The sequence below is a fragment of the Passer montanus genome, unplaced genomic scaffold (genome assembly GCF_014805655.1).
Source record: "Passer montanus isolate IOZ18808 unplaced genomic scaffold, ASM1480565v1 scaffold70, whole genome shotgun sequence".
Lineage (NCBI taxonomy): Eukaryota > Metazoa > Chordata > Aves > Passeriformes > Passeridae > Passer > Passer montanus.
In genome coordinates, this window is record NW_024372148.1 from 3,103,647 (window position 1) to 3,129,890 (window position 26,244).

The 26,244-nt window shown below is 39.7% G+C and overlaps 1 protein-coding gene across 4 annotated transcripts in view; it reads right to left on the reverse strand.

Moving 5' to 3' along the window:
• LOC120512136 (laminin subunit alpha-3-like) overlaps window positions 1–26,244 on the reverse strand; it is a 68,407-nt gene that overhangs the window by 21,735 nt on the left and 20,428 nt on the right. For all 4 annotated transcript variants that reach the window (XR_005629946.1, XM_039730123.1, XM_039730124.1 and 1 more), the window contains 17 exons: window positions 25,788–25,952; window positions 22,676–22,777; window positions 21,377–21,460; window positions 20,248–20,478; window positions 16,427–16,540; window positions 12,598–12,707; window positions 10,728–10,808; window positions 9,260–9,366; window positions 6,564–6,614; window positions 6,035–6,186; window positions 5,385–5,495; window positions 5,175–5,286; window positions 4,419–4,586; window positions 3,027–3,223; window positions 2,172–2,288; window positions 1,614–1,765; window positions 195–336 (listed from right to left, as the gene is read on the reverse strand). Coding sequence is in view for 3 of the 4 variants with exons in the window: in XM_039730123.1 (XP_039586057.1) it covers window positions 195–336; window positions 1,614–1,765; window positions 2,172–2,288; window positions 3,027–3,223; window positions 4,419–4,586; window positions 5,175–5,286; window positions 5,385–5,495; window positions 6,035–6,186; window positions 6,564–6,614; window positions 9,260–9,366; window positions 10,728–10,808; window positions 12,598–12,707; window positions 16,427–16,540; window positions 20,248–20,478; window positions 21,377–21,460; window positions 22,676–22,777; window positions 25,788–25,952 (2,196 nt within the window). In the remaining variant the exon portion in view is untranslated. The remainder of the gene's footprint in view (window positions 1–194; window positions 337–1,613; window positions 1,766–2,171; window positions 2,289–3,026; window positions 3,224–4,418; window positions 4,587–5,174; window positions 5,287–5,384; window positions 5,496–6,034; window positions 6,187–6,563; window positions 6,615–9,259; window positions 9,367–10,727; window positions 10,809–12,597; window positions 12,708–16,426; window positions 16,541–20,247; window positions 20,479–21,376; window positions 21,461–22,675; window positions 22,778–25,787; window positions 25,953–26,244) is intronic.

Below are 26,244 nucleotides of genomic sequence, written 5' to 3' on the forward strand. Positions count from 1 at the left end.
CACTAATTGGCCTGGTTAGTGCTGAGCCAAGACTAATTAATCAACATGCAGAACAGCAACTCATATAAAAGGTCACAGAAAAATAAAGCATGCCAAGACACACAGCTGTTTCATTTTGGGGCCTCTGTGAAAAAAAAAAATAGAAGTCTAGTTGTGACAAGTTTACCATGATTTGGCCACTTACTGACACTTACTGATAAAGCTGAGTCAGCTGCTTTCCCAGCTTGGCTGGCTGCCTCCTCTGCTGCCTTGATGGCACCAATGATATTGTCATAGGCAGTAGAAGCTTCCACAGCACAGCCCACCAACTCGTCCTTCCGGGCACTGTTCTTTATTCTGTGGGAAACAGGATGAAAAATGCAGCCTTCTTCCAAGGCTGTGAGATGGATTCCGAACAGATCTGAACTCAGTATTTTCTAAGTAGCGCCAACTAGAAAAAATGTTTTTCAATTAGATCTGTAATTTCAGTCTACAAAAATATCAATTGGAGATAGACTAACATGGAAAGACTCTTCAGAAGACAGGAGAAGTTCAGGCATATGGAAAAGCACAGATGTGAGACTCCAAAGCAGCCTTCAAATGATTAAGACTGAGAGAATTCACCAAAGCATATGGTCAATAATAAGGCACCTCAATCCCAGCCCTCCAAATACAATTCAGTTAGGAGGAATTCAGAGAACTGTAGGTGTCAGATCATCGAGCAACTACAAGACCTTTTGTGTTTTCCCCAAGAACCAGCACAGCAGCTCTGAAATCAGAAATGACAGAAAAAAAATCTCTTCTACCCACTCCCTGTGAACTATACACCTGTCTAGTACTAGATGCTTTTATTTGTGAGAACAGTGCCTTCTTAATTGAAAAAAATCACATTGAAAACAAATTAATTAAAACATGTTTTCTACCCAAGACTTTTCCAGCCACGTTAGCTATTTTGGAATTTAACTTTCTGAGACTGTGCAGTTGGTGCAACGACAAAATGTAATTTGTACAGGGAAAAGTAAATCAGGATTTCACTTTTTTTTTTCATTTTGTTCTGATGTATCACAGAAGGCCTCCAAACCCCGTCTCAGAATTCCAATGCAAAATACAAATAATGGAGAAAGAAACACTTGATTCCTATCAAGTTTATAATATTTCTGCCTTTCTAGAAGATTCCTTGAAGGATGAGAAAACCAGTGGAGGTTTTTTCCTCCATAGTGCTGAAGACTTCCAAGACAGCCATTTATTCAAATTATTTGCCTCAATTCTTTGATACCACATAAGCATCCCTGAGTACGAGTACCTGAAATAACTCTACAAAAAATATGCTAAACATCTTCCCACTCTGTACATGAGGATTTTCTCTTGCTAGTAAGATGCTAATGAAGTGGTTAATACAGTAGTATGAAACAGTATCATGTGAGTTCACACTTCTAAGGGAGGAAAAACCAGTAAAAATACAGGAAGATCTGGTTTTTGGAGAAAAAGAAAACTTGATCAAGAAGCAGAAAGAGACCAACTCAATTTCTCTCTAGGTTTGCAAATGGTTATAAAAGCAAGCAAAATTACAGAGCATTACAACCACTTTTTTTGTTTTGTACAAAAATTACTCATTTATAGGAATGGCAACATACTCTTCCAGTTGCTTTGCCAAATCTTGCAAAGATTTGGCATGTTCCTCGGCCCTCACCACCAGTGGTTCTTTGCTTGCTGATGAGAGATTTGCCACTTTTTCATTCATGTCCTTCCTTGCTCCATCCAGCTGAGCAGCCAGGCTTTCATATTCCTATGATTGTAAGAAGATATAATTTTATTTGTATTTGTACATGTTTCATTACATTATGCTTCCAGACCCATTATATAAAAGCTGAGTCAGAGCAAAGACCCTTCTAGCTTAGTATCTTGCCCCTCTGACAGTGGCTAAAAGCAATTAACCAGAAAGAAATACAAGAATAGCATAATTGTTTATGGTACTTCTCACAGATGTCCTCCCAAATTCGGATATCTGCAGCTCAGTGTCTTTCTCAGACACATCACAACCTTCAACAAGCTTCTCTTACAGAAACCTGTGCAGGCAGGCAGACTCCTTATGTATCCAGGATGGGCTGTGAGATCCTTTCTTTCTTGACAGACTCAGATAAGCCTCATCTCCAACAAGATACTGGGGTTTTTAACTTTCTCTTAAACTTTACCTCTTTGCTCTCTTGCAATAATCCAAGCACACTCTTAGCTTGCATCAGGGAAGATCGGGCTGAGCTCAGAATATTCAAGACACCATTCTGTTGCACAGTTGTCTCCTCAATCCGTTTCTGAGGAAAAATGGGAAGTTGATTAATGTGTGATTGAGTTAAGGTAAGTGGCATGAAAAGCTGTATCTTGAAATCAAAATTAAAAAAAGCTGAAACAAAACAACAAACCCAAACCTAATCTAGTTGGCAGTAGGATTTACCAAGGGCACAGTCACTTTTTTTTTCTTAAATATGGACATGAGTGTGCTAAACCAGTGATACATTTCAACAAGACCACAATTAAGAGAATGTGTCCTGCAGCACACACTTATTCCTGGTACGGTTTTACCAGCTCTAAAATTCAAACACTGCTCAGTAATAACAGCTGTTCCTTGTCCTGAAGCTGTTCTATAGAACACTAAGCCCAAATAATTTAAGTATTGCACCCATTTTTGCTCCCATCTTTCATGGCTATTAAGGCTAAATACATTAAAGAACTTACTATGAAATGCACATCAGCAGCACAAATTTGGTCTAGAAAAGGAAACAAAAGCACTAGTGGCAGCTGGAAAGAAGTGCTGGGAAGAGACTGTCCTTCCCTGCTCTCAGAGCTATGTCTTGGTCTCACTGTTCTGGTCACACAAAGAGGCCATAAGCAGCAGTACACCACATTCACACCTGTTCACACACCCGTCAGAAGATGGAAAGAGACCCTGAAGAAAGTCTAGAAAGAATTAGTGTTTTGTGAGGTCAAAAGCAGCAACCAAAACCACTTATCTTCTGAGGTTTAATTTTTTTTCTCCTGATGCCCAACATTACCTTAACGTCTTCTAACAGAACTGTGTTGTCTCTGTTTAAGCCTTCAGCCTGCTTGATTTGAGCTGTCGCATCATTCAGAGCTTCACGAAGGTCAGCGATTTTGGATTCATACTCATTCAGTGCATCCCTCACAACTTTAATAAGCCCACGATTCTCTTGCTGATACTTCTGTAGTTCATTCTTAATGCGTGCCAGTACTGCAGTATCAGGACCAGAAAGAAAAGTTTTGTTCAGAGAAGGAGGGAGCAAGAACAAACTTTGCTAAAAAGGCCTTGGCATTTAGGATTATAAAGCTGTACTTATGTGAACTGAGCATCTTCTGCAATGCTAATTTCAGTGCTACTACAGCAAAGATACTATTTAGCATCTCTCTGGATCAAATCTGCTCACTAGTTTGCTGCTGCAGACATAGAATACAGATAAATGTTCTCTTAATTAAGTAAGGATGACACTGATCTGAAAACACTAATTTTCTTTTTTATATGGAAATAACAATTTCATCTACAATGTAGACATCTACAACTGTGCTAGCTATCAAAGTCTCCTCTGTAATCAATAGAGATATGAGCACATTTAATTTCAAAGAACATAGAAACATAAAATATGTCATTATCAAAGCCTCCTCTGTAATCAATAGAGAGATATGAGCACATTTAATTTCAAAGAACATCGAAACAAAATATGTCAAATTAATCACACTCTTTAGCATGCCCATTTCACTGCTGACAAAACAGGAGACAGAAGAGTCACTCAGAGGTAGGTATCAATGTTCAAGGTTGGTTGAAATTAACTGTCACACATATGGGTGACATGCACATTTCACATTCCTCCACTATGCCCCTGATTAGGAGATAAGCCTGCAACTTTTCTTGATGTCTCCACTGTCAGGAATCAAGTTTCTGAATGTCCCAGTCAAACACTTGCAGAGAACATGACAGGGAGTACAACTAGTGCAACTAGAATTGAACTTCCTTGTCCTTTTATGACCTGGCCCTTGGACTACTCTAGCAGCTTCTGAAAATCTGTTGTTAAATGGAACACACAATTCCTCTAAAATAACTCTGTGTACCATTGCCTATCTCTTACAATACACAGAAGTGTTGCATAGGTGTGTTAGGATTAGCTACATCTTTATTTTATTGAGATTGATCTAGTTACAAAAGAAGGCTCTACTGGGTTTCTTCCCCAGCTCAATCCATTTTCTTCTGTAACACACTAAAAATGCCTTTAAATCCCCTCCAGAACTATCACTTTCCTGCCGACTAAGAACAACATCAAATCTCAGGGACACCCTGCAAAAGGCCTCTCCCTCTACTCCAACCCAACCAATAATTCTTCAGATTTAAGACTGATCTTTCTAGAAAGCCAGAAGCTGAGAGAACAAGCACTTACACTGCTGAGCTTCCGCCCGCTCCTTCTCTGCCTCAGCTTGCAGCTGGCCGAAGTTGCGGCTCCGCATCTCGGCCATCATGCGCTGAGCTTCAGCCAGCTCCTCAGAGGCATCTCCCAGGGGCAGGTTGTTGCCTTCTGCGTCTGTGCCAGCTACCTGTTCCAAGAGTGCTGGAGAAAAAAAACACTGTCAAAGTTAAAAACAGGATGTGCTTAAGCCTATTCAAAATTCCCAAATGACGGAGCCAACATCTTCCGAGATGGATCTGCTTCGTTAATGAATTCAGGAATAGGCAGGCATGTCTTTTTTTCCTTAATGAAACAGATTCATCTTCCATTGATTCTATTAAGATGAAAAGTATCCTATGACACACAACCAGGGAGAGCAAGATGGCATTGGCCTTGAAATTTGTCCCAAATGATCAAGTTCACTGAAATAATTTTAAGCTAACTTTAAAGAGCCCATGATAACAACCCAGAACAAAATTAGACTTGAGTCAGGATAGTCAAATTTGTTGCTAGAAGTGTCTCTATAGTGAAGCTTCTCTGTCCCTTTTCACTTCATAGAGAAAGTAGGGTCCTAAACTATTATATATTAGCTTTCTAATAGGAAGAGTGAATATTACAGCTGTGACTAAATTCTGATCTACAAAGTTGTTTTCTAAGAAAACTTATTTGTAATTAAGGAGATTGCAAATAAGCTATAAAAAAACTTAAAGATGCTATAAATAAAACATGAGTTAGAAATTTTTTTTTTACCTCGTATATTGTTGACCACCACTTGTATTTGTGAAACCAAATCCTTTCCTTTCTGATGAGTTTGGCCAAAATTGTTAAATAATCTCTCAGCTTCTTTGTAGTTCATTTCAGCCTAGCAAGGAAAAAAACTATTAGATTAAAAGTATCTGGATACAGCATGCTAATACATAGTCAGGAGACATGTACTTTTAAATTGATTTGGTAAATCACCTTTTCCTGGAGAGCATTTACAGCACGATTTAGTTTAATGAATTCTGTCTCCAACTCATCTACCTTCGAACCTTGATTATGAACAGCAGAACGGTAATTATTCAATAAGACCTGAAAAGAAAGGAAAAAATTAATCCAATAAATCACTCACTGCACAGCAGACAAAAAAAAACAAAAAATTCACTGGATTAAATCTTTACCCAAGATAGATACAAGCAGAATTACTGATATGAAAACTGAACAATTCCTTCCCAAAACCTGAGGGTTTTATCTGTAAGTATAGCAACTGCTATTCCAAAGAACATTTTTTAAATGAATTTTGGTAATGACAAGTGGAATGCTGGGGGTTTTCAGTAATGCAGAGACAGGAAGTGCTTTAAAAAGACATAGCTAGAGGGACACCTCAGAGGTATAACTTCCAAGGTGAGCAGGCCTCAGAAAAGCTGCAATACTGATTGTGTTTCAGAGCATGACATGGAAACCAGAGCTACCTTCTACCAAGTGAAGCCCACTGCTGCCAGCATTTGGTATTTGGAATCCAGGGTTGATGTATGTCTTCTTGCAAGTGACAAGCCTATGGCAAAGGTTCCTGGGTTCACTGCCTATCCACTTAATCTGAAATCCACTTTTCTGTATTTCTGTGTGCCTACCTTTAAGTCCTTGATGCGTGTTTCCAGGTCTCTCATCTGCTCCAGAGTGTGGGTACTTGCATGGACATTTTGCAGCTGAGACTTGATGAGCTGAAGCTCATCACCCATTGTGCTCAAATCCTTCAGCAGTGTAATCACACAGCTGTCGCAGGCTGGAGGGAGCAGTGGAAATCAATACATATCATTGATATTTAACACAGAGAACATTTCACTGAACACATCAGTCATGGTGCAAAAGCTTTGAAGCTTGTCACCTGGTGTAGTCAGAAGAACAAAGGCAACAACAAAGCCTGCAGCATTAAGGAAAGTGACTTAAGTCAGAAGTAAGGAGGAGGTTTCATTTACACCTGACTAGATGAGTACACCTCTTTAATAATTTTTCCAAGTATCTGGTTGAATGCTTGCTTTTAAAACATTCATTACAGGATATCTCAGTCCTTTTTAAACTATGTCACCCTTAAAAGAGTCAGCAGTATGTATTCAGAACCAGCTGAAAGTAATGCAAGTGCAGTTCTATTTTATCACTTACAGTCACAATCTTCATTGGGATCCACATCTTTTGGTTCATTATTGAAACATTCTGAAATCACAAGATTAGTCATTAGTAACCAAAGTCTTCTTATGGAAATACTACTGCATTTTTTCCCTCACTTTTCATGTTTGGGAGCCATTAAAACATGATGCTGCCCTTTCATAAATCCACACCCACTGTGAATGAGCTGAAATGCTCAGAAGGCTTGAGCAGACCAGAACATTTAATTCCCACTAATGCCTTGATGAAAGCAACACCTTTTCCATCCCACAAAGGAAACCTGCTGTAATCCCACAATATATGCTACTTGGATAGGAGCAGGAAACCCTCTCACACCAAGTGTGCAAAATGTATTGCTAGAATTTGTCTAGGATTGGAGACAAGATTATATTGTTATAGAACTTCACCCAGGACATAGGTTCAAGCCCCTTTTATCTACTTCAGTATCCAGGTTCAAACCACAGGTTCTGATTCCCCAAAGAACGTCTTACCCACAAGGAACTGAGAAATATTTATGGCCTTCCTTCATGCCTGCCACAGCTCGCAAGATTATGGTATTAATCAAGCTTGAGAGAAATCCACAGTGTGTGTGAATAGATGGAGGCACTGTATGTAAGACAAGGCAAGCAGCTTGGACCACAGATGCAGGTCGTATATAACAAACATTGCCCTCAGACTTTCCAACAAGCCAGTGCAGGTGATTTCCTGTCCAATGCACTCTTTTGTTTGGTTTTTACAAACCCTGTTATAAGAAGCTTAACAGTCTCCAGGTGCACATGGAGTAACATCCTAGGATACTAACTTCTAGGATGCAGGAGAGGAATTGGCTCCTAAAAGTGTCATAATAGGACAGGAGTCTCCCCATCTTGATGCCCGAGTTCCTTTTACAGGCTTCGTCCCACTGCCAAGCTCTCATCTCCTCTTGAAAATGAAAAGAGCTGTGCATCTTGGTCAAAGATTGAACCTGATGATCCTGAAAGTCTTTTCCAACCTTAATGATTCTATGTCATTTACTCTAAGGGAAAAGGATGCACTCAGTATAGAGTCAAGAGTCATCAACAGTTTGCAACTTGTGAGAGGATACAGTGATTAAATTGGACCTGAACTTTACCAGCGGCATGAAACAGCCTGGAACAAATTGCCTAGCTGTGCCATTTCCTTTGGCACTTGCACATTAAGTCATCAGGAAGTTAAATGGGATTGGTGGTGATCACTGCTGCCAAAAGTAGAAAAATCATAAGAATATATTTTTAAGAGGATGAAGGAAATTCCTCTGAAATGCAAACATCCATGCAATTCTGCTGTTGTGTAGTTCAGCTAACAGCAGGCCCATGTCAGCCGTCACCATGAAGTACCAATTAAATAAAACTATTATTACAGCTTGTGCACCAACATCAGCCAAGAAATGGTGACGTGCTGGCAAAGTGCCGAACATCACGCAAAAGGAACCTGCTAGAACGTGCTGTGCCGGTGATCTCAGAGGGGCTTACCCCTTATACAGAGAAAGGGACTAATGCTGATGAGGAGGAAAACAAACTGGCTTGTTGAATATTGCCCTACGGATTAGTTTGTCCTAGCAAACTGTTGCTTCAAAAAAGAAAGGAATGATAAAACATCAAACACTGCTTGGATCTGTTCCATATAATAGAGATGTATTACTTCAATGATGAAATATGAAATGAGAGCAAGCTATTGAAAAATTGCACCAGCTGCCAACAGCAGTTCACATCACCTGCTGTTTCTGATTTCTGTGGCCAAGGAAAGACAATGGGTTCCTTGCAGTTAATAGACTGCAGGATGAACAGCAGTGCAGAGAAATGAAGAGGACAGAAATATTTGGAGTTGTTAGCTGGAAACTTCACTAACATATGAAGAAGAAAATCTGTCTACAGGGAAGAAAGAGTGAAATGTTATTGGTGAAAGAAAATATGGGAGAATCAAGGACATTTCAGGAGCAGTGGCCTCTGAGATTCTGAATATAAAGGAGTATCACAAGGGACTGAGGTGGATTGAGGTAAAGACACTCTGAGAAATGTAAGATCAGGCCCTTTACTTCAGAATTCTAATAGATAAAGCAAACATATGCTCATATCATTATGTAAGAGCTTACTAGTCGTGAAGTACATGTGTGACTGATTCTGGGAAATCATTAATGTTTTAGCTAAAAGAGCAGCATAGCAGGATTTATAAAAGAGTCTCCTGAGTCAGGTTCTAACTTCCACTGCAAATGCAGACAGCTTGGATACCTAAGACAGCAGTGCCTGAAGCAGACTCTGAAGATTTCACTGAACTGTGCCAAATACATTTTAAAAAGGCATTTTCAGGATGCTCAGTTTCCTAAATCCGTAGGACAGACTGGCAGGATATTATTTAACCCTGTCAACAAAGGAACCATGATATATTTAAAAACACTGCCATGAAACAAAAACAAAAAGTTAGCAGTATTTACGAAGGGAAATACAGGACAAAACCATTTAGAAGGGTAAATCTGATGACTCAGGGACAGCCCTTCTATTACTGTTGTGTTGCATTTTAGGAAATCTTAAATTTTGGAAAAATTATCTACATTTCTTTTAAGTCCAGATATTTCCTGCAGTTCCTCTTATCCAAGTAGCTTCCTTCTTTGCTTCCCAAACAGAAAAAAATGCTCTCTTCCATTCAGAACAATGCTACATTCACAGGCCCTCACATACCTCCAGTCAGGTGGTCACAGCTAGCCAGTTGTCCATTATTGTTACAGTTACATTTCTGACAGAAGCCTCCATATTTTTGTGGATTTCCAAAATATCCAGGAGCACAGCTAGATAAAGAGATACAAGTAATTTTGATTAAGTAGTTGAAGCTAATTTTGTGAAATGTACTTTCCCTTGAGATAAAAACTCAGTTTGCCTGAAGAAACTTTCAAGAACTTTTGATTTCATGTCTTGACTTAGACAGAAAAAATATATTTTTGATTTACAGTATCCTCTGCACTATGCTAAAAATATCTTTGCGAGTGCTGGAGGATTTTTTCTAAAAATAAAAGAACTCCCACAGTGCTCTTGCAGGAATAATTCACTTAATCTGACAAGAATTTGACAAGGCTTAACCAAGCAAACCGTACCATTCTGGCCTGTGATCCCACCAGGAAACACATTCTGAGGGGGATCAGACTGCATGCACAGCTGATATTTCAAACAGCAACAGCACTGAATGACATCATCACCCTTCTGCTGTGTGATACCCCCTCTTGCCTCCTACCAGCAAAGCAGTCCATGTGACTGATCTCTAAATATTTTAAAGATAAAATATATTGTTTATATGTATATTGTTTACACTGGATAGGTAACATTCCTAGAAGTCACTCAGTGGTAAGACCTACAAGGGTGATAATGCAGGATCAAAGGGCCATGATGAGCAGCTGAGGTACAGCTATACCTGGAACAGAAAAGACCTACAACCTGCAGATTAGACAGGGTCAAAGGTACCAGTCTTGGAGGACAAGATCATGTCCTACTGCAGGTCCTGTCTTCAGATGTGACATCATGACTTATTAGCTTCAAATTAACAAACCAGACAACACCACTGCATTACACTTCAGTTCTCTCTGGATTTGAAAGTCAGTGAAATTGGTTCCTCTGCCTGCCTGAAACCGTCATGCTGTTCCTCTCTTGCTTTGCCAGACTGCTGCAATGTTCCAGCAAAAGAGACGGCTTCAGCCTGGTCTGTGTAATTGCCAACTGAGAATAATTTGGGATGAAGGGTATGGTGCTAAATGTTACATGGTTTCTGTTGGATAAGACCACTGAGGCACCATTGTATACCCTGGAGGAAAGGGGAAAATGTTTTTAACTTGAAAAGGGGTGAAATAAGAGGGAGTGCAGGATGAGGCGAGGCATAGGGCACTTCAGCAAAGAGGCAGACACCTCTTAGGTAAAAATGGTGCAGTCAGTAGTCTGTGGAGAATTGCTTACATTTCCCCAGGGAGCATTGAGTTTGTGACTGGAATTACACCACGGCACCACTCTTCAGCAGCTGTTCATATAAATAGCTGCTCCTTATGTACATGCATACTGTGCACAGGTGCATGTCCATATGTCCACATGTGTCTGTCCCAATACAGACATCCCTCCTTTTGTTGTGCCTCTCAAAACTCTTAGTTTTGAGAAACAGGTTACTCACCGTTCACAACGAGCTCCAGTGTAGCCTTCCTTGCAGAGACACTGGATTTCTTCACCATTTGCCACACAGCCTGCTGCAAATCTTTGAGAAGAAAAAATTAATGTGAGCACATGATCAAATAGGTTTTACACTCCAGAGGTTCAGTTTAATGACTTTCAGATTAAAAAGTTTTTACACAACCAAATTACTTCTCAGCTAATTTAATTGCCTCTAGACAATTTATTGTGGCTAATTCTTTGAAGTTTCATATTCTTTTGTGCAAGTCATTTCCTTAGAACTCAAAAAATTATAATTTCTTGGCCCTGTGGACTAAGTATAATAGTTCACTACCCAAAGGAATCCCTAAAACAAACCTTAATAGTGATGTCATAAAACAAGTCTGGGTAGCTACTTTATCTTAGTCGGCAAGAACCAATAGCCTGTGCTAGACAGACATTTCCTCATGTTTATGCTTTTTTTTTCCTTTTTAATGGATGAGAACATTAAAGGATATTTCTACATAGCTAATGTTGTTTAGGGTTTTTTTTAACCAAGGCAAAGTAGAGGTGTGCACAGTTTTTGAAATCCCAAGGATCTGGTTAACACAATGAACTTTCTTCTCTGCTCCTTCAAGCAGATTTGCCTAGATTCAAAGTTCAATGTTTGTGAAGGAGAAGGCAGGAGGTGAAGCAGGGCCATGTTTGCTATTTTCATTTTTTAATCTATGAATGGTTGGATAAAGCAAGTCTGTGTATCAAAGACAGAGGTCTGCACTAAGAATTGCTGGAATTGACTGGATGAAAAATTGTTAATTCCAGTAATGCCAGGTGGGGTGCATTTCCTATGTCAAGAACGATATTCACCACCCTAATCTGCAGTTATGAAACTGCACAGGTTTATGGTCTCCCTAGATATTTCAGAACTCTGAAAGCAAATGATGACTAAAAACATGTTCAGTCAGCCTCAGGCAAGCACCTGCAGAAGAGGCTGTCAAAACCAGATCTATCAGAGAGTTCTCTGATAAATGATAAACCTGTCTATTGTCTGATGGTGTAAATCTCCTACTTAAGGTTATGGTGGTGTGTGCTAATGCACCTGGCAAATACCATGTGGTGCCTTTAGCAATTTATAGCTTAGGGTTTGCTGTTTTGGTTTTTTTTTTTAATTTTATTTTATTTACCATGGTTTAGAGGTGACCAATGATGACAATCTGGCTAAATATACCACGCATTTAAAATGTAATTAACTGCTCAGTTTTAAAAGCCTGGCAACCTTATTAGATACAAGCAAGTTTCATTTTTTCACCTTTCATCTCAGTACGTTTGCACTTCAAACAGAACTTTGACAAGATAAAGCGATCACACTCTTTTAGAGTTTTAGATAAGTGCTTAAGACCTTAAATGTTTTTATATTTTTTTTTGTTTGCATCTTAATTATTTTTCTGAATTCCTATAAAAAGAGATGTTTCACTGTTTTCTCTTATTTTCTAGCCAGAGTAATGGTGCTAAACATCTTGCATTCCAGTAAAAAAGGAGGATTCTGGATATGCCCAGTAAGGGAAAAGACCTCATTGTATATTTCTCATTATGAAGGAAGTTCTGGTGGTTTTGAAAAAAAGCCCACTTCTACTCTCTGAGTCTCCCCAAGGCTATGAGCAGTGTGCCTCTGAAGATCAGGATCTGGATGAGAATTTGAATACTCAGTTTATTAAAAAAGGCAATGCTGTGAGACAGACCACCAAGCTCTCAATATGAGAACAGAGGAGAAGATCATTATACTCCTAGGGTAGCAGAGTTTGGGCTTTGGGATTTTCTCTCTCTCTTCCTCTTTTTTTCTTTTTCCGTTTTCTTCCCACCCCCTGCTTGACTCTTCTTACAAGCTTTTACTGTACCTGTTTGTATATGGGCAAGGACATTCCCGGCAGGAACCTTGAGTGGCATCTCCAAAATAACCATCTTTACAGTGCTCACATTTCTCCCCAGCAGTATTGTACTGACAGTCCTTGGAAAGGAAACGAGCAAGACATTTAGCAGGGCTTTATCACTCAATATGGCTTTACTATTATTTAAAAAATACAGCCTATTTACTCAGAGAATATGCTCTTTTTCTTCCATATAAGCAAGATTTACTGCAAAATTGCCTTCACAATTAGGATAGAACAGTTTCAGTCAATTTTCTAACTGTACAAAGCCCAATTTCCTCTCTCTTGTGGAAAAACAACCGATAAGTTGAATTCAACATATTTTTTAAGAAACTCAACCAAATGCATAGTTAGTAAAGGAGCATTCCATTAATCCTCTCTCTCTGTCTTCATATTACAGTTAAAAATCACTATGTTTAAATATATGTACTTATATATAAATAAAACTTTCAATTTTGCATCTTAACACTACTTAGAAGGCAGGTACCATGTAAAAAGCATGCAATCAATTAAGCCCAAGTGCATTACTTTAAAAATCTCATTAAACAAATACAAAAATTGTTTCTCTTAGTAGATTCAGACCAGAACTGAGTTTCATGTAGTTTCTCCAGTGTGTGTGTTAATTATATTTTTCTGTAGTAACTGGAATAAATAATAGAAAGCAAAAGCTAAGAATACAATTAAAACTGATGCAGCTGACCCCCTTTCCCATGATAAAATTGTTAGGAATTATATCTTGATTTAGAAACATTCTTAATTCTAGTGTTGCCTAATTGTCATATGTTCATATTTTATGGGTACAGAATAAGGAAGTTGCCTTTGCATTACCTAAAGTGTTTCTAATTTAAAATAGAAGTTGTTCAAGTACATAAGCAGCATAAAAATACATAAGCAGGCATAAGAAAAATATCAAATGACTAACAGTCGAGAGGCATTCACACTCCCAAGTTCTACAACTGTTTGTCTTCTGTGCAACAGACTGATCAAATGTCCCACAGAGCTGAAGGCTTACTAACACAGCAAAAGAAAATAGAAAGTGGGAAATCAGCTGGAAGCAGTCACTGAGCAAACTGTGCTTCCATTTCAGAGACCTCAGTGGCTCAGGGCTACATTTGAAGACCTACTACCATGACTGGCAGAAGAGGGGTGTTTTTCCCTACAAATGAGAAACAGCTCTCTCTCTCCCATCTCCTCTAAAACTCCATTCTCCTTCACATTTCTTCACACCAGATTGCCTCAACCACATGCCCTTCCTTCAGGTGGTAACCCCTAACTTGTTTTCATTTTGGTTAAAGAACTGTATCTGTGGCTCACTGATAAAAGGTTGTGGTTCTAGGAAAGAAGAGGAGAAGTTCCAGTTCTCATATGAGCCATTTGACATGAAGTTAAATCAAGTATCACAAAGGCACTATGTTTGCGAAAGAAACCATTTCAAAATATGGCCTCTATAAAAGTTGGTATATATGTTCCTGCAAAACCTAATGGAAAATTCAGACTCTTTCTAAAAAATTACTATCAATTTTCATAATCCTGAATAATACATTCAATTGCAGAAAGAGTAAAAAAGATGTATTTAAAATATGTGTGCTGGTTTCATCTTAGAGCAACCTCCTCCCACAAGTTCATCTCCTGGCTTTTTGCTTTGCTCACTCTGTCTATAGAAACTGAAGCAATTCTGTAATTGCAAAGAAGATTTCATCTATTTCACATATAAGCCAGCATAAATGTGCCATGCTGCTCCTCTAGTTACGTGGCATATAAAGGTTGGGGCTCCCTAGGCACAGTGCAATGCAGCCAGAGCAGCAACGCCCTTGTGGGTCTTCCTTCAAGTTTTACAGGGTCAGATATGCCTGGAGTCACAGCACCTCCAAACCATCAGGTATTGCAAACCCTAAAGGACAACTTCCAGCTGACTCTGTATGCCCCCATATGCCACCAGGCAGTGAGAGCAGTGTGTCAGTGCCACAGCAGAGCCACCGAGGTTACGTCAAACACGTGGGGCTCCATGACATGAAGCAACACGCCGTGGGATCAGCAAGTCTCGGCACCATGCTGCTGCTGAGGGAATGTGCCTTCCAGGAGGAAGGGCAGGGACCACAGGGGACACAAAGCCTGATTAATGGCAGAGAAATGCTCTTTCCCTTCACATGAGAACCAAGGTCTTCATTCTTCTCCACCTCCCCCTGCGCCCTCCATTGTCCCCCTCTTCCAGCAGTATGGCAGTGCACTCCTCTCCTTCCAGCAGCATGCAGCAGCAGGAGAGTGACTGTCTGAGCCAGGGAGGGCTGTGCTGCTGCACAGGGGAAGGACCAGCCTGGGCTCAGCCTCCCTCACAAAGCTGCCTCTGGAGCTCTCACTGGAGCAACACTGAGAAATGTAGGTACTCAGGTCTGGGGGTCCAGTGAGGAGCAGGAACCCAAGTGAACAAGCTTTGCACTTTGGATGTGGAACTTGATGGCTCCACAATGGGAAGCCTCCTTGTCTTCTCTGCACCATGTCAGGTTTTTGAACCATGGCTCCTCTACAGAGAGACAAACTTGCTCTTGGTTAGGCAGAAATTCATGATGGAAATAAATGCCCTCAGGGCTTTCATTTTTCACCACATTATTCTGGATGACTTTGCCTGCCCAGGACTAAGGGCTGATTTAGCTCTACCTATCTGAAAGTTAATCCAGCTGTGAGAAGGACAGGATAAAGAAAAACCTAGATCACATACTTCATGAGGTGAAAGTAAAATTTGCCTTCGTAACTCTAATTTGAAGTGAAACTTCTTGATCTTTCTTGCTGTGCCACAGCACTTTCCTGTCACAGCCTGCCCTGCCCCTCCAAAGCAGCAGCCTGTAAGTCATCTCCCAGAATGTGCTGAATTGGTTTATAGTTTCCATTAAAGCAACACGGTTGGTTGAAACAAAGCTGGGGAGAATGACATAACGCGCAGGAATGTGCCGCAGGCTGAATGGATGCACTGCGAATGAGGGAGAAGTAACAGAAAAGACAGACCATGAAAGATGTTGGCAAGGTTCCTGTTTGCACAGTAAATGAAAAATTAGTAAAAGTTTTTTTAAGGGGGAATTTTTCAGGACAAACTATTCAAAGCAGCATTATGGATATACACTGGAGAAGCACAGTCAGCCAAGTGTCACACTTCCATTGCTGGGGGCTGATCCACTCCCATCGGGCTGCTTGGGGTTTAATACAGTGTGCCAGGGTGCAAAACCTGACCCACCACACTTTCTGTAATAGCTGAAATCTCCTAATTAATCTAACTTCTATTACTTTAATTTCATCTTATTCAATACTTTTTAACCCATCAGCTACAGACTATGATTAGTGGAGATGCACTGAAGCTGATTAAAGAAGATTCTGCAAAGCCCTATGCTATACATGAATGTGCTGTTTGTCATCATTATCCAAACATATCCTGGTACATCTGTATAAAGCTCAGGACTGCATATACCAGGATAAGATCCATGTTTATTATAAATAACTACAAATGTTTCCTTATGTACAAGTTTGCTGACTTTTTTGTAACCATGAGCTAGCAAAAAATTACAGGGGAAAGAAAAAAAGAAAGACAAGAACACAAATTATTCCAATCAATCACAGTTACATTAAATTTACATTTAAGTGTACACATCTTATGCTCATTAACAAAATAAAATTAAGAGAATGAGACATACAAGGATTATTCTTAGTTGCTTGGAAATTAACAATACTGTATGGTCCATACTGCAGTAAGAGAAATGTATTTTTCCTCCTTTTCTTCCCACTAATTTACTGGATGTTACTAATTACTTACAATACATTTTCCAGTACCATCTTGACATCTATTTGAATTTCCATTGCAGTTGCAGGGCACACAGCGTCCAGCAAATATTCCTTTATTCTCACGATAAAACCCAATGCTGCACTCCTGGACATCAAGAAGAAAGAAAAAAAAATGGTGAGCATTGATAGGAAGTTTTATATGTTACGGGAAGTGTATTTTGAAAATGTTTTCCATTTCCAAGGAGTAGTGAAGGCATGAATTTCCTTTCAAGCTCTCCTAACTCATACAATTGCTTAAACTTTTTAATGCAGTAAATAGCAATTAATGGAGATAAAGTTTCATCTGAACCCTGTGCTTTAGACAGTTTGGCAGTGATGATTTAATCATTTTGACTCTAACCGTGGAGAAAAAGGCATTTCCTGTGGCTATGTACAAAGCTGTAGAATATGATTTCTAAAGACAGAAAAACATACAAGCACACTGTAGTGTGAATCTAAAGAAGAGCACCTGGAAATCTCACATACTAATTAGTGGTTATATCTTGATAATAATTTCACTACAGTGTATTCTTTGGAAACAATTCTGGATACGTTTTATATACATTCATCACAACTTCCACAGTTTAGTCTACCAGGAGCTAAAGCCACACCTAGACATAGCTAGGTGATGTAACAAAACACAGTGGTCTAGTTTCTAAGTACAGGCTTGCCCTGGAGACTGGGGAAGCACGAGAAGAATGTTCCAACTATCGAGGGCACAGGAGCAGGAGCACAGCCTGTCAGATCACAGTTGGATTTAAACAGGGAGCTGAACCTCAGGGAAACTCTGAATGAAGGAAGAGACATCAAGCTTGTTTGCCTACAGCAGGGAGGCAGTAACCAATGTGTTAAAACCAGGCTCTTGCTTGGCACGGGCAGGGAAATCACAAGGAATTCCTCATGGAAATGAAGTCCTTCTGCATACAGATCAAAAATTCACACCCATCTTCTCCTGGAATACTCTGGGCACACCAACCACAATAAAAATTACAGGGCATCAGTCTGTCCTTCACATTCTGTAGCTCTTTTCCCCTGGGAAGTAAGCTGGTGTGGTGCAAGCAGGATCAGAGGCTTACGGAAGCAGGGAGAAAGCTATGCTCCCCACGAAGCCAGCACCTCCCAGGTTCCTGCCTGCAGCAATGTTCTTGTGAGCTGCACCTATGCCTTGCCTCTGCCTCACGGGCAGGGGCTGGCCCCAGCAACACGCAGAAAACAAGTGACAGCTGAACTCTAAAGCCATAAATCTCTCCTCATAGTAACTGCACCACCAAGACTGATGGAACCAACCTGAAGAGCAAAGGGTCTGCGGGATTGTGTCACAAATCATATTCCAGTGGCTGGAGGCATAAGTATTTATGCAGAAGCAGGATTAACCAGAGAATTTTTCAATGATAGAACTACCACAGGGGAAAAAAAAAAAAGACTCATCTCTTACAAAGCAGATCCCAAAAGAAATATTGAATTACTGCTGTTAAAAACAGCGATCACTACTGGTATCTCTGCCTTTTCTACATGTAGGATAATTGTGGGGAAAAAAAAGAAGTATGCAGAATACTAACACCATCAACAGCTTTGAATACTGACTTCAGTGTGAGCAAGGACTAAATTTAGAATAGACAGTTGAAGTTTTTCAGACACATTTTTTAAAGGATGAATATTTTCCCTGAACAACAGGGAGCTAATATACACAGCTTCAGAAGAAACCAGAGCCTGAAATACATTAAGCAGCATGACTAAGTAAAATACATGCTCTAATCCATATCTATTTTATTTACTTAAAGTCTCTTTTTGGAGAGAAAAATAAATCAGACATTAAAAAAATACATCTAATTGCATTTGGGGGAAAAAAAAAATCTGTACAGACTTTTGTTTTTCTATTTATGCTGTCTTTAAAATGACACATTTGGAGTATGTGGGCACTTTGTTTTTGAAGCAGCATTTGTGATTCCACACAAATGATAAACTGATTCCACATAAAGATAAAGCTCCAGGCACTTTCAAGTGCTTTTCAGGATCATTGTCTTCAGTTAAACAGCAATTTTAAACAAACCTCTTGTACACAATTTTGTTAGTAAAGTACTTTGAAACAAAAGGTTAATTTTCTCATTACTTCTATATTAAGTAATGTAGAAGTTGTTACCAAATCAGTTCACTTAAAAACAAAGTGAAAGAAGGAAGGAAGCGAGGAAGAAAAAATGAGCAAATTACCTCTCTTGGATAAAAGTCCATTTGAACTTGTTGCCACTGACTCCTCTCCTGAAGCTGGGGATAGGAGAGCCTCTGCTGTATATCTTGTGCTAGACAGTGCCCAAGGGACACTAAAGTGACAACCAGCCATCCTGCATTTCTTGGCCTCTGTGCTTGGGCCATCACTTCACTTTGGCTCCCCTGAGAACATTCGCTGCTCTCCTTTCAGTGCTCACTGTTCTTTCCCTTATTATGCCCCCTTCTCCTCCAGCTTCTGACTCAGATTAATGAGGTTCTGGGCCGGGATGGGCCCCACCTTTAAACTTTATCCGTGAGTCAAGTCGCTCAGCACACAGCACCACTCCTGAGGTTAACAAGTAACTCCGCAGTTCCTGTAGCTCAATATATACCTAAGTCAGGGTGTGGCAGGCATCACCTCCTCCCCACCTAAGGCAGCCAGACAGAGCTTGGTGATTAGAGCAGTAAATCACTGCCTGAGTAATGCTGAATAAATATAAAGGGCTTACAAACTTCCCTGTGAGTGCCTTGATCATTTCCTTTGGCTATGTATTTTCACCAGGTTACATTAAAAAACCCCAACGGCTTCATTTAACCAAGGCAGTATGTTGAAAGCAATGGGATGGCAGTAGAATTGTCAGTCAAGGCTCATCGATTTGTGTGTGGCACAGAGCAACCAAAGTGTGAAAAAATCAAAAATATTTCCAAAATTGTTATTCTGCAGATGATGAATTAGCTGTCCTGAGCAGTGGATGCACACATGAAATGTAAGCCAGCCATACATGGTTTTTTCAGTCTCTCTGCAGCTGCTCCAGCCTAGATATTATTCATTCATTCTCAATTCAAAAAGCTTCTGCAAGGTTAGTACAGCAATTGCTACTTTATGGTAATGCTCAACCATTTTCTGAGAGTAATTCCTCACATTTTGTGCACTTTGTACACTGCTTATCTCTCTGGTGCTTTATTCTGCTACATTGGGTGCTTACACACAGCAACAGCCAAGCTCTAAGCTAAGCAAAGTGACAAGCAAAAGAATTGCAGCTACAGGAACTGCATCAGGGACAGGATATACAGCTGTAGCACCAGTCTTTAGCTAATAATATTATTTTGCAAAGCCTACACTATCTTTCATAAACATATCTCCAAATATTTTTTGCAAATGCGTTAATTTCAGATTTCACATGTTTTTCTACACAAATAGTATCCTGAATTGTTTGGATTCAGGCTACTTCCCTTGGACCCTGCTAAAATAAGAAACACCAGGAATCTTTGCTGTGTATGGTCTCATAGACTTTGATTAAGTAAATTCTGACCTTCTCTCCAGTAAAGTAAGATTATTCAGCCTCTTGGAGGGCATCATAGAAGAGTCCCTCATTATAGTGCCTTACATACGCAAAATTACATTTGCAGCTCCATAAAAGCAATCACAAGTAGAACAACCCCACAGTGCTTCTCAGATGGCAAAAGCACTCGAGCAAGTGCACAGGCTTACAGGAAGCACAATTAATTACTTTAACAACCATCCAGCTGCTCTAACTAACCCAGTACGTATAGCTGCAGGCAAAAGACAGAAGGTAACGGCACAGTACGGAGGCGAATGCTTCCCACCTGGCAGGAGTCACCGGCGTACTCCGGCGGGCAGGCGCACGTCTCCACGCTGAGCGCGACGCTGCCGCTGCCCTCGCTGGTGGCCTCCTCCAGCCCGACCTCCCCAAGCGTCAGGCGCTGAGTCTCCGTGAAGTACAGTGCCCGGATGTGCAAGCCATCCAGCCTGGACAGGATGGTCAGCAGCTCTTCCCGGGATACCGGCTCGGCGCTGCTGGCGTGCCTGAAGCTGCCCTGCACATCAAGGGGTACAAAATGAGCACAGCTGCTTGAAAGAGTAGCTTCAAAGAAGACCAGAGGACAGAAAAAGGGACAAAACACCCATGGAACAGACTTGTCTAGTGCCACCATAGTGTCCAGGAGGGTAGACACACAATGGGTGCAAAAAACAAAAATAAGCATAAAGAAACGGATGTAGCTGTGACCATGCAAGGGAAGTATGGCTTCAAGGTATTCAAAAGTGAAGAAGCCTGTAGCTTCTTTAGTCATCCAAATTTCTTTGAGATATCACCCATCAAACCATAAAAAATGGTTTTATTTTTATTTTTAAGAGTAAGTGAAGTTCTAGAAACTGAATCCTTTCTTTTCTGCTTTAATAAACACAGCATTGTTGAAAACGGAATTTGGCTTGAAGAAACATCTTCTTTGCCTGCATATGAAATAAATTATCCAGTTCAACCTTCTGAGCACAGGTTTAAGGTAGGAATAATCCCTGGTGAATTCACCTATCTGAATGTTGGACAGCCCATTCTAAACTAGTACCTAGACACCAAGGAAAACAGATAACAATTCATTCCATCCCTATTAAGTACAGTCTGTGGCTGCAATGAATCACCTTCTATTGAGGACTGATTCAGCATTACTCCGTTGCCCTGGAGGGAATGCTAAGGGCTACATTGTACCAGATGCCCAACCCAGGTGCTAAAACTAGGTGTCATGAACCAGAACCCAGGTTCAATGTGGCAGTAAAGAGAGAAAAAATATTCTTTATATTTAAGGTCTACAGGATTTGAGTTTATATTCCTCACCATTACCAGGTATTTGGTATTTCTGCACATATTCTGCATATATGTGTGTATTTTTATGCGACTCTAGAAGGAAAAGAGAAGGCTATTCCTTTTTCAGTTCTTACCTCTACCAGCTGCACTCGGCCATAATTCTGACGATCAGGCAGTGGGTTGTTAGGATCCATATAAACAACTTCCATTTGTTGGCCCTATGTGAGAATGAGGATATAACATTGCTGTTTCACTACTTGTTATGGGAAAGGGTTCAGATGCAGTAAAATTTGGTGAAGCACATTAATCCTGTCGTTTGAGTAACACTAGGAAAACCATGTCTTTCTCAGGAAAGTGGTTTAGTGAGCACTGTGCTCTGGTGCCAGCAAGGTTTTCTCTGCTTTTGCCTACTAACAACCTTGTTTTCGAGTAAAACATCAAGAGAATCAAATTAATGCTGATCAACTTTCAGAGGAACTAGTTATTGCCTTAGAATAAAAATGGTTTTGCATTTTGAAACACTCTTCTTTGCATCCTGGTGCACCAGCAACTATGGGTATTATGGTAGCAGTTTATGATGTACATTTCCCAATAAGAATCCTAGAGCATTCAATTGGTATTTCTGATGGTGTGAAGAAACAAAACACCCTCTTGAGAATCTCAACAAACAGTTAAAGATTTCAATTTTGGCTCTAAAGTGGTTAAATTAAAAAACTGCCAACTAAATTGTATTTTTGTTTCAGTCCCTTGAAGTCTTATAATTATGCTTAGTTTTATGCTGAAAAAAATCTTACAGAAAATGAGATTAATTACTCATGAAATCCAGAGCATCTTTTGCAGAGATAAGGCCATACTTGTTGACAAGTGTGCAATGGATTGATTTTTTTTTTCCCCACAGGCATATTCTACAGAGAAAATCCTGGTTTATCTTTTGACTTGGTCTGCAAATCAGTTCTGCTTAATAAAATGTTACTTTGGCAACAGAGACATGTGTTGGTGGCTTTGAGCAAAACACAATAAAATCACTTTTATAGAAATAGTTAATGGTTTTAATTATTAAGTTAATGTTTTAATAGTTAAGTACACTATAAGAGTAAAATTTGCCATAGTTGTTAAGTAAGATAAAAATCATGGTATTTGTATAGCTCATAAGAAAACAATAGTATTTCAAAGCTTACTGTTAGTCGTATATCAGGTTTCTTATCCAGAAGAACCATGCCCTCGCTAGGTAAGCCAAAAGATTTCACTTGGTAACTTAGGAAGCCACCATATGAAGAAAGCTGTAACAAAATGCACAAGACATGGTTTTAATTATTAAGTTAATGTTTTAATAGTTAAGTACACTATAAGAGTAAAATTTGCCACAGTTAAGTAAGATAAAAATCATGGTATTTGTATAGCTCATAAGAAAACAATAGTATTTCAAAGCTTACTGTTAGTCGTATATCAGGTTTCTTATCCAGAAGAACCATGCCCTCGCTAGGTAAGCCAAAAGATTTCACTTGGTAACTTAGGAAGCCACCATATGAAGAAAGCTGTAACAAAATGCACAAGACCAGATATACTTTACTGCACTATTGCTTGATTATTAATGTAAATTTTTATTCCAGTTTATCTCATCATCCAGCACTATAAATAACACATTTACTCTTTGTTCTTTAGAAAAAATATGAAAATATTGCCTTGTTTGGAAGAAGTTACTTTATTTTGTTTACTGTGTGTATCTGACATATGAGCAGGTACTGTTTTCTGAAAGTCACCTGCATCATAGTTGGTTTGGTTTTTTTCATACTTGGGTTCACACCATCCATGTCATGGAGAAATCCCATGGTTATGTGAATATTGTTCTTCCCCTGACTGCACAGAGCAGATTTGGTGCATCAAGAACAGACATCAGACTGACAATGAAAGTGGTGGTAAGCCTCTTGAATAGCCATGGATGAAAAGAAGGCAGACCATGCCAAGCATGCTTAAAGCCAGCATTTTCTAAACTTACTGCAAACATGAACCCAATCAGGATTCCTTCGCTCTACTTTCAGGACAGGATTTCTGCTGGAATCAGCTCTGTTGTAAGCAGACTGTGCCTGTAGGCTGATTGAAACCAGCTACAGGTGACCAGAGGTGGCCTCAAACCCAACTCAACACAGGGCTGCTGCCCAGAACAGACACAGAAGTGTGGGTGAAGCACCCAACAAACACAGCACACCCTTGGGTGCTGGGTGAGGGACTCAGTGAAAAACACCCTGGGAGCAAAGGAAGCTCCAGGCACAGCCTAGACAGCTTTTGTTCCAAGATGAGCCTCAAAGGAAGGTTTGTGGGCACCAGATGAAATCAGGCATATTACCATGGAAGTCCTACTTTGGTTTGCACCTTTCTCATTTGCCCTTCTATCTTGTCCTTGATTATGTCATGGAAGAGGTTCTGCTCTTCTAGAGGGAAGCACTAGCCTTTAATTTACCCCTCTATATATGTCTGATTAAACAAAACACTGACATCTCAATACTAAATTTGTTCTGTGGATCACAGGTCCATAATTAATGCTATTCTCCTTACCCAACTGCATTTTCAAAAGCATCATTTGGAACATTGGCTTTGGTCTGCCAACACAATAAAATCATCCTCTACAAATGAATTCTTTAAAAAAATAAGAAAATTCTAATTTGAGTTTATTTCCTATTTAACATGTTTCAGAACTGCACCATTTAAAAGGCTGTTAAATTACTTTTTCAATTGTTTTTTTATAGGACAATATTGATGTTATAAACTAACTTCTGTATTCTGTAGTACAGTATTTATTTTCTAATGTCAAAAGTGGTTTCTTTAACAGAATGTTAACACATGAAAGAAAATGGGGACAACATGATCCAAATTTCTCAATTACTCTTAGTTTCTGCACTGCTACACATCTTATTTGATTCCCTTTTAACTTCATAAACAAAAGACAGAGAGAGAGAGGAAAGAAAATATACTCTGTTAAATATAAATGTTCCAATGGAACCAGTTTAAAGGTTTCAGATAATGAAAAGCAGTATTTATACCCTCGTCATAAAGAAAAATAGCTCAAGTGATCTTGTTCACATTTTTTCCAAAAGAGATGCTATCACTGGAAGCACACCAAGCCCTGACATTTTTGAAACACGATAACATGAATAACTGGTAAATTTATGAACTTGCAAACTCACCACTAGATAGCATTTTGGAGGACTTTCATTACTGCAGTATTGCCTGTGCTAAAATATACACTCATACACAGTGTACAGATTAGAACTATTTTACTTGCAGTGCTGTCATTGTAAATAACAGCATGTACGTAGAGCAAAAACAGAACCCAAATTAGAACTATTTTACTTGCAGTGCTGTCATTGTAAATAACAGCATGTATTGGCAGGCCTAGGACTTAGGTAGATACTGTGACATGCAACATAAGTCAGCACTGATCTTAATAGCTGTGTTTAAAAAGGGTTATTGCCTGCTTTGTACCTTGTTATGGAACAACAAAAGTACTTTTGGTTTAACACTGTAGGTGATAACATATGCTTTAACATGAAATTACTTTCAAAAATAATTTGTGGGCACTGAAACAAGAACCTTTATAACATCAACAAAAAGTACCCTAACTAAACACATGCTGTTTCCCTGAGATATATACACACACATCTTTGACACAGGGGAGCAGGAGGAAAAATAATGCTCTAGTCTTGAAAATGAGGACTAGGAGAAACTTCAAAAATTGAACAATCTTTCATGTCTTGGTGTCTACACCATTTCTTTTCTCTCATGTGTCAGTAGGATTGCTTTCTTTCCAGTTTATAATCTGAAATGTGAACCACTGAGTAATAAAGCCTGTATGTCCTGCAACGGGCTGGTAACTATTGGCACTGCCAGAGCTCCAAAGAGGGGGGCTCTGGGCCTGGATGTCACCATTAGCAAAGTGACATCCAGGGGCCCCTGGCTGGTGTGACCCTCAGGCTGAGAGGCTGAGGGCACTAACCATGAGCAGAAGGCTGCTCCTATGCATGGGTCAACAGAGCAGCAAGCAGCCCCAAGAACACAAAGAAAACCAGTTGATGCTCTTCCCAAGCAATATATCCAAAGCAAAAGGCTGGGGGCTTTTGTGTGCCACTGAGCACATAATCAGCTTTTATTCTTTTGGAAATCTGCCCAGGACATACTCTAGAGAATCTAAAGAATTGACAAGCCCTATGTGTTCTGGGTTTCAGAGCAGCCACACTGGCAAGTTCTACCCGTTTTGGGCTTCAGAAAAGCAGCTGAAGGTGCCAGCTGCTTGAGCCATTGAAGCCATTGAGCTCTTGATCATGCGGTTCACATTAACACCTGTCTGGCACCAAGCAATGTCATTAATTGTGTTATCAGTTAATTTCAAAGCCATACTCAGGAGTAAAATGTTGTGATTCCTGGCATAACAGGTAAGAGAGACAAGTGAAGAGAGAAACTTATCTAAGGAAAACAATGAGACTCATTATCAACGATGCTGGTAAAAAATGATTACATGTTACTAAACCAGAAGAGTTAGGTGGCATTTACCTTCTCTCCCAGGTAGGATGGTGGTGCTTTCCAGTACAAATTATGCACAGAAGCTGGCAATTCTTGAACATCAGCCACCACACTGTTACTGACTGGATTGAAAGTGACTGGAATGTCCATATTTTCATCTACTGCCTCCAGGCGCCAGTTCCTCATATCCACAAACTAATGAAAAACAAAGGAAAGCAAAAGTTTGCCTCAGCCCTTATTAAAACTTTACCAGCACCAAGTAATGAGAAGAAGTTGTTTAGCCTCTGTAATTTCCTAAGCATGAGATCCAACCCCTTCAGAGACAGCCTAAAGTGTTTGAGCAATGGATATTCCATAGACCTCAAAAGAGAATGAAAATGTGAAGATGTGTCAAAGCTATTTGGGATGCAGGCATTTGGTTTGTCACCTGAAAACTAAATTTTGTCTTCAGCCACAGAAAGACATAGCCTTCTGGGGGTGACTAGAA